This window comes from Populus alba, chromosome 3 (assembly GCF_005239225.2).
Source record: "Populus alba chromosome 3, ASM523922v2, whole genome shotgun sequence".
Taxonomy (NCBI): Eukaryota; Viridiplantae; Streptophyta; class Magnoliopsida; order Malpighiales; family Salicaceae; genus Populus; species Populus alba.
Genome location: NC_133286.1, coordinates 21428202 through 21437440, shown reverse-complemented (window position 1 = coordinate 21437440; position 9239 = coordinate 21428202). Strand labels below are relative to the sequence as shown.

The following is a 9239-nucleotide window of genomic DNA, read 5'->3' as shown; positions in this document are numbered from 1 at the left end:
CTGACATAACTAAAATAAAATAATTAAAAGTACAAGATTTTCATTTTGACTTCTTTTACCTTCTCTCATGCTCTTAAAGTATATACAAAGTGTATTACTGGGAAGCTTTATGCCACTTCCCTTCAATATCCAAGAAGTCCTCATGATCATTGTATAATTTTTTTTGGTTAAAAATTATTTTTAATATTATATATTAAAATAAATTTAAAATATAAAAAAAATTCAATTTTTTTTTTAAAAAAACTAAATTCGAAACGCAATACTAAAAGTGCTTCATAAGAAAGAGCGAAGGTGACATTCATTATAACTTTACTGCCCCACCTCTCTCGCCTACGTGCAGCAACCACTACCAGATGTTCATGGCGTCTTCTTCTTCTTCGTCTAGACCTGGTTGGGATTACGATGTATTTCTAAGTTTTAGAGGTGAAGATACTCGCAAAAATTTTACGGATTATCTTTTCACTGCTTTACAGAAAGCAGGAATCCGTACATTTCGAGATGACGACGAACTTCGTATAGGTGAAGAAATCTCCTTACAGCTCCCCAAAGCAATACAAGAATCCAAGATTTCTATATTAGTTTTCTCCAAGGGCTATGCTTCCTCCACTTGGTGTCTTGATGAACTTGAAAAGATTCTTGATTGCAGACACGCAACTGGTCAGATTGTTATAACCTGTTTTTCTATGATATCGCTCCTTCTGATATTAGAAAAACAGACGGGGAGTTTTGCTGAAGCCTTTGATAAGCATGAAGAACGTTTTAAGGAAGAAATGGAGAAGGTCCAAAAGTGGAGAAAAGCTCTCGTGGAGGCTGCAAATTTATCTTGGCTGGATCCTCACAGTATCGCCAATGGGTACTTCTTTTCTTTCCTTGTATCAATAGCAAATGCTTATAACTTTTACTCTTATTATGTTTTGTATTTTAAATTTGCATTAAATTCAAAAGATTTATCTTTCATCAATGAGTGATGACTTTTTTTTTCTATGCGCAGGCATGAATCAAAATTAATTCAAAAGATTGTCGAAGAAGTTTCAAGTCAATTGAATACCAGATTTTTGTCTGACGATAGGCCGCTGATCAAGAGGTTGAAGACAACAATGATATCTGGTGGTGGGCTGCTTGACGATGCTGAGGAGAAGCAGATAACAAATACAGCTGTGCGGGAGTGGCTGGCCGAGTATAAAGACGCTGTCTATGAGGCCGACGACTTCTTGGATGAGATTGCTTATGAAGCTCTACGGCAGGAGGTGGAAGCTGAAGCTCAAACCTTCAGAGGTCAGACGCCGAAGTGGTTGATCAAATTAGGAGACCTCCAGGAGAGACTAGATTACTTAGTTAAACCTTCAGAGGTCAGACGCCGAAGTGTTTTAACGGGTTTGATCAACCGCACGGGAAAAGAACCATCATCGCCTAAAAGGCCAACAACTTCTCTGGTGGATGAACGTGGTGTTTATGGAAGAGATTATGACAGGGAAGCAATACTGAAGTTGCTTCTATCAGATGATGCAAATGAAGAAAACCCAGGTGTCGTTCCCATAGTGGGAATGGGCGGGGTTGGTAAAACCACACTTGCCCAGCTTGTATACAATCACAGAAGAGTACAAGAGGGGTTCGACCTCAAAGCTTGGGTTTGTGTTTCAGAAGATTTCAGTGTTTTGAAGTTAACCAAGATGATCCTTGAGGAGGTCGGTTCAAAGTCTGATTCTGATAGTCTGAATATTCTCCAGCTTCAGTTGAAGAAGAGATTGCAGGGAAAGAGATTTTTGCTTGTTTTAGATGACGTTTGGAATGAAGATTATGCTAAGTGGGACAAGTTACTTACCCCCCCTGAAGTACGGAGCACAAGGGATGAGTATGATTCTTGTTACAACTCGCAATGAAAGTGTAGCATCAGTCATGAGAACTGTTCCAACTCGTCATCTAAAAGAATTGACGGAAGACAGCTGCTGGTCCTTGTTTGCAAAACATGCGTTTCGTGGTGAAAATCCCTCTGCTCATGAAGAGTTACAAGAAATTGATAGAGCTATAGCGAGAAAGTGTAAAGGCCTTCCTCTAGCTGCAGTAACACTCGGAGGTCTGCTACGCACCAAAAGAAATGTCGAGGAGTGGGAGAAGTTATTGGAAAGCAATCTATGGGATTTACGCAAAGACAACATCCTCCCAGCTTTGAGATTAAGTTATCTTTATCTCCAGCCACATCTGAAGCAATGTTTTGCTTATTGTGCCATATTTCCAAAAGACTATAAATTTAAAATGGATGAATTAGTGCTCCTGTGGATGGCAGAGGGCTTCTTAGTCCACTCTGTAGATGATGAGATGGAAAGAGCTGGTGCTGAGTGCTTTGATGATCTCTTGTCAAGGTCCTTTTTCCAGCAATCAAGTGTATATAGCTCATCATTTGTGATGCACGATCTCATGCATGACTTGGCTACCCATGTGTCCGGTCAATTTTGCTTCAGCTCCAGTTTGGGGGAAAATAATTCTTCCAAGGCCACCAGAAGGACTCGACATTTATCACTCGTAGTAGATACAATAGGCGGTTTTTCAAGCACAAAATTAGAAAACATCCGTGAAGCCCAACATCTACGCACATTCCGAACTTCTCCACACCATCGGATGTGTCCTCCCGAAATTTATAAGGAGATCTTTCAGTCAACACTTGGGCGCCTATGAGTGCTATTCATGACTAATTGTAGAGATGCATCTATGTTGTCATGTTCAACTAGCAAGTTGAAGCATTTGCGGTATTTGGATCTCTCTGAGTCAGATTTAGTAACGTTGCCTGAAGAAGTGAGTGCTCTTCTCAATTTGCAAACGTTGATCTTGAAATATTGCCGACAACTTGATAGTCTACCTGATCTTGGAAATTTGAAGCATTTACGACATCTGAATCTTGAAGGAACAAAGAATCGAAAGGTTGCCTGAATCTCTGGAAAGGTTAATCAACTTGCGGTATCTTAATATCAAATACACGCCTTTGAAAGAGATGCCACCACATATAGGTCAACTGACAAAGCTCCAAACGTTAACTGACTTTCTCGTTGGAAGACAGAGGAAGACTAGCTTTAAAGAATTGGGAAAACTACAAAACATCTACGGGGAGAGAACTTCATATTCGGAACCTTCAAAATGTGGGTGGATGCACGGGATGCAGCTGAGGCAAATTTGAAAGGTAGAAAGCACCTTGATGAGCTGAAGTTTACATGGGGTGGTGACACTCATGACCCGCAACACGTAACAAGCACCACTTGAGAAATTAGAGCCAGTTAAAAATGTGAAGGATCTTCAGATTGATGGTTATGGAGGTGTAAGGTTTCCGGAGTGGGTAGGAGAGTCCTCTTTCTCAAATATAGTGTCCTTGAAGCTCAGAAGATGTACAAACTGCACCTCGTTACCACCGCTCGGGCAATTAGCTTCTTTAGAGCGTCTCTCCATTGAAGGATTCGATAAAGTTGAGACTGTGGGCTCTGAGTTCTATGGGAATTGTAACGGGCTTAAGAAGCCATTTGAATCCTCAAAACATTATCTTTTATAAGGATGCCAGAGTGGCGCGAGTGGATTTCAGACGAAGGCAGCCGGGAAGCCTTCCCTCTTCTTGATGAGCTTTTAATCGAAGAATGCCCCAACCTTGCAAAGGCCCTACCTAGTCATCGCCTTCCACGTGTAACAAGTCGTACAATTAGTGGATGTATGCAGCTCGCGACTCCACTTCCAAGGTTTTTGCGCTCTCTCTTTGTTTCTGGATCGCACTCCCTAGAGTCCCTACCCGAGCAAATTAAGCAAATGGGTTGTTCACCCTCTGATTTAGGGAAAATTACAATCAAGGGCTGGGATGCTCTCAAATGCATCGCACTGGACTTGCTCCCCAAGTTAAAATCTCTTTATATCTATGACTGTCCAGATCTGGAATCACTATGTGCACATGAAAGACCTCTCAATGATCTCAACTCTCTCCATTCTTTGGAAATCCCCAAGTAAGATTCTTGTCACAACACGCAATGAAAGTGTAGCATCAGTCATGAGAACTGTTCCAACTCATCATCTAAAAGAATTGGAAGACAGCTGCTGGTCCGTGTTACATGCATTTCGTGGTGAAAATCCCAATGATTATGAAGAGTTGCTAGAGATTGGAAGAGAAATAGTGAGAAAGTGTAAAGGCCTTCCTCTAGCTGCAAAAACACTCGGAGGTCTGATACGCACCAAAAGAGATGTCGAGGAGTGGGAGAAGATATTGGAAAGCAATCTATGGGATTTACCCAAAGACAATATCCTCCCAGCCTTGAAATTAAGTTATCATTGTCTCCCGTCACATCTGAAGCAGTGTTTTGCTTATTGTTCCATATTTCCAAAAGACTATCCATTTCGAAAGGATGAATTAGTGCTCCTGTGGATGGCAGAGGGCTTCTTAGTCTGCTCCGTAGATGATGAGATGGAAAAAGCAGTTGCTGAGTGGTTTGATGATCTCTTGTCAAGGTCCTTTTTCCAGCAATCAAGTGCCCAAGTGCCTCTCCCCCATTTGTGCAATCATTTGTGATGCACGATCTCATGCATGACTTGGCTACCCATGTGTCCGGTCAATTTTGCTTCAGCTCCAGGTCGGGGGGAAATAATTCTTCCAAGGCCACCAGAAGGACTCGACATTTATCACTCGTAGTAGAAAATAATTCTTCCAAGGCCACCAGAGGCGGTTTTTCAAGCACAATATTAGAAAACATCCGTGAAGCCCAACTTCTACGCAAATTCCTACTTTTTTCACTATCTGGGGTGTCGTCCCGAAATTTATAATGAGATCTTTCAGTCAACACTTGGGCGCCTACGAGTGCTAATCATGTCTTATTGTAGAGATGCAGCTAAGATGTTATGTTCAGCTAGCAAGTTGAAGCATTTGCGGTATTTGGATCTCTCTCGGTCAGATTTAGTAACGTTGCCTCAAGAAGTGAGTGCTCTTCTCAATTTACAAACGTTGATCTTGAAATATTGCCGACAACTTGCTAGTCTACCTGATCTTGGAAATTTGAAGTATTTACGACATCTGAATCTTGAAGGAACAAGAATCGAAAGGTTGCCTGAATCTCTGGAAAGGTTAATCAACTTGCGGTATCTTAACATCAAAGACACGCCTTTGAAAGAGATGCCACAACATATGGGTCAACTGACAAAGCTCCAAACGTTGACTTTCTTTCTCGTGGGAAGACAGAATGAGACCAGCATTAAAGAATTGGGAAAGCTACAACATCGACGGGGAGAACTTCATATTGGGAACCTTCAAAACGTGGTGGATGCTCGGGATGCTGCTGAGGCAAATTTGAAAGATAAAAAGCACCTTGATAAGCTGAGGTTAACATGGGATGGTGATACTCATGACACGCAACACATAACAAGCACACTTGAGAAATTAGAGCCAAATAGAAAGGTGAAGGATCTTGAGATTGATGGTTATGGAGGTGTAAGGTTTCCGGAGTGGATAGGACAGTCCTCTTTCTCAAATATAGTGTCCTTGAAGCTCAGTGGATGTACAAACTGCACCTCCTTACCACCGCTCGGGCAATTAGCTTCTTTAAAGGCTCTTTCCATTGAAGGATTTGATAAAGTTGTGACTGTGGGCTCTGAGTTCTATGGGAATTGTACTGCTATGAAGAAGCCATTTGAATCCCTCAAAATATTATCTTTTAGAAGGATGCCAGAGTGGCGCGAGTGGATTTCAGACGAAGGGAGCCGGGAAGCCTTCCCTCTTCTTGAGTTTCTTTCAATCACAGAATGCCCCAACCTTGCAAAGGCCCTACCTAGTCACCACTTTCCACATGTAACAAGACTTATTAAGTAAAGAATGTGGGCAGTTCGCGACTCCACTTTCTAGGTTTCCTAGGTTGGACTATCTCGATGTTTCTGGATTCCACTCCCTAGAGTCCCTACCCGAAGAAATTGATCAAATGGGTTGTTCACCCTCTGATTTAGGGGAAATTACAATCGAGGGCTGGGTTTCTCTCAAATGCGTCGCACTGGACTTGCTCCCCAAGTTAAAATCTCTTTATATCTGTGACTGTCCAGATCTGGAATCACTATGTGCACATGAAAGACCTCTCATTGATCTCAACTCTCTCCTTTCTTTGTCTATCCGGGGGTGCCCTAAATTAGTTTCATTTCCCAAAGGAGGGTTACCTGCTCCAGTCTTGACACGTCTTGAGTTATATAGTTGCGAAAACTTGAAGCAGTTGCCTGAGAGCATGCATTCCCTCCTCCCATCCCTTACCCATTTGAGAAACACCTCACCTCTCTTAACCATTTGTATATAATTTACTGCCCTCTGATTGAGTCAATGCCAGAAGAAGGGTTGTCCTCCTTCCTTTCTTCTCTTCAAATTTACAATTGTCCTATGCTGGGTGAAAGTTGTGAAAGGAAGAAAGGTAAAGATTGGCCCAAGATTTCTCACATTCCTCACATAAACATTTCTCGAGGTATTGCTACTAAATAGTTTATTTTCTTTTCAGTTAAAATTTGGATGAATGATATACAGATACTGTCCATTTTGTATTGTTTTTATTTGTTGTATGTTGAAATACAGATAATATCTTCCTATTGTCTCTCATTCATCTCCATAAATAATAATCATCATTCTATTTCAATATCTTTTTTGCTATAATTAATGATAGGAGAATCATAATATCTTTTAAAAAAATGCTACTATTGTTCCTCCATTCTATTTCTATATATCGAGCTGGAGGATCCTCACATGCTTCCGATTTTGAATTGCACCACCCTTAAAAAACAATTGTCCTTTTGAAAAGGGGGCTATTATCATCGAATTTTAGCAACGGAATATTTCTTTTGCTAATTTAACAACAGAATGTGTATATATGATTTTTTTTAATATCAACAAAGAATTTAGTAATAGAAAATCCATTGCTAAAAGGGATTAAAAAAATTAAATTATGTAAGTAATTTGCAACTGATTTTTCGTTATTGACATGCTTGGCAACATCAAACCCTTAATTATATAAAATCCACATCCTTTCTCCCTTCTCTTTTCCCGCATCTTCAAAAAAAAAAAAAAAAAAGTTCTCCATCTCTTTTTCTAGTCTCTTCCCTTCCCCAAAAATTCGAAATTCAAAAACTTTTTTTATCTTTTATATATTATTTAACTTTGATTAAATTGTTTTTTATTCCATATAAAGCAGAAGTTAAAAAATGATTTTGGAGTACATGTAAGTCATATCTATTTTGGAGTTTACTGTTGTTCAGGACAAATAATTAGTCATTTTCATATAATCCGCCATTTCCGCTCTCTAGTTAAACTTGCATGCATACAGAGAGATCATTTTGGTAAAATTATTAAGAAGCAAAGCAAATTCCTTCATCAGATATGGGATTTCAAAGGAAAAATAGGGATTTAAATCTTTACGGACCATTCGTAAACCATTGATCTGAGAGAGGGATATTTGGGTTTCGTGCTTGTTTCGTAAATAATAAATTAAATTAAATTTTCTCATGAGGAGATTTCAGATGGAGTAAATTATGTTCGTTTGGATCTATGAAGAAAAGAGGAAGAAGAAGTGGAATGGCTAATGGCTAAGTTCTTAAATTGGATGACCGGCTTAGCAATTAAATGGTTACTGGCTACTAAAAAAAATGATATGAATTATTAACAACAAAAAATTAAATAAAAAAGAAGCTGATAACTGAAAAATCAGCAACGAAAATCCAATGTTCTTTGGATCTACTTGGAATTGCTTCAATTGACATGAGAAACCTACAACCCAAGCCTTCATAAGCAAGTGAACATAACCATAGTTCATAACAAGGAAGCATCCGCGTTTTGGAATCAAAATTCAGAAGCAAGTGAAAGTGGCCAATGTCACTCAAGAGAGCAGGCACTTCATGATTTTGCCCTGTTTTTCTAAAGTTTTTCTAAAGAATGGTGTGCGAGAGCACTTTCATAGAAATGAAACTGCTTGCCTACAATATTTGTGTTTTGATCTTCTAGCCTTTTGGTGTTCTATGGCTTTGTTGCTGCCTTTTAGTCTTTTGGTGTTCCACGGTGCTGCTGCTTTTTGGCTCTTGATTTAATAGAAATGCTGTCCCTTGTATCGTTTGGGTTTTGGCATCGTTGGTTCCTGCCGTTGTCTGTTCTCCGGTCATCGAAGCTGACTGCAATCCTCCGACTCTGTTATCGCAGTCAGATGCTTCCTCTGTTTTATCCTTTGGTCATTTTCAAAATCAGATACTCCTGTAAATATTACAAAACAACTGTGACAATGCTTTTACTATATCTTAATACCTATTTTTTCTTGGGATATTTCATTTAATTTACAATAAATTTCCGTTAATTTACGATAAGTTTATATAGCTTGAAAGTGAAGCTCATCTTCTATTTAGATTTCTTAAATATATAATTTTAAATTAAATTACTTTTTAAAATAATTTTGAGTATATCTTACATGTTTAAACATTAACTTTGTTGGATGGATGCATTTTTTATTGTAGAAAAAAAAAAAATCCTTGAAAAAAAAAATTCTAAAAAAAAAAAATGTTTTCTTAGAAAAAATATATGACTAAAAAACGTTTTAAAAACTCATGGACTAAAATGAACATTACTGAAAAGCTATTTTTTTCCAAGTATTACATAGGCAAGTATGTGTATGGGTTTAGGGTGATAGGTATGGGTCGAGTAGTAGCAAAATATATTTTAATGGTAAAAATACGAGATAGGCTCGTTCACCTCTTTAACGGTCTCTATTTCTTAATAAATTTTATCCAAATATTTTTTTTAAATGGATTATAATATTTGTAATGGATAATGACTGTTAAAAAAAATTAAACTCAGATTATAATTTTGAAAATTTTTGTATTTAAAATAAAATAATTCATAAGTGGTGATTAAAGAACTTTGGTAACATCCAAATTCCATCTATTGAATGATGCAGCCAAAACTAGGCAAATTCTCGTAATCGTTGCTCTCTGAAATCTGTCTATGGCCATGAACGGTGTAGGAGTTCTAAATCCTAGCATCCACCCAGCATTGTTTTGAAAAAGTATACCTTCTTTACCTGTTCTTTACCCTTTTTTATGTATGTAATTCGTATATACAAGCATTCAGATTGCTTTGATTTTTTTGTCAGGAAAGTATTATGTAAACTAGATTCATTATTTCTGATTTGTAAGAGAATATATGATCTTATTTAAATACATTAACAAATTAATTTCCTCATTTCTCTTAATTTTTAAGAAAATCTTTCTTCTCT

At 38.2% G+C, this 9239-nt stretch overlaps 1 protein-coding gene and 1 pseudogene across 1 annotated transcript; both read left to right on the top strand.

Moving 5' to 3' along the window:
• Positions 1–279: 279 nt before the first annotated feature.
• Positions 280–4035, top strand: LOC118054299 (putative disease resistance RPP13-like protein 1; annotated as a pseudogene).
• On the top strand, positions 4019–5824 carry LOC118054605 (putative disease resistance RPP13-like protein 1). The gene is made up of 2 exons (XM_035066238.1): positions 4019–4473; positions 4843–5824. Exons 1-2 carry the CDS (start codon positions 4019–4021, stop codon positions 5822–5824), a joined length of 1437 nt encoding a protein of 478 aa, XP_034922129.1.
• The last annotated feature ends 3415 nt before the right edge of the window (positions 5825–9239 follow it).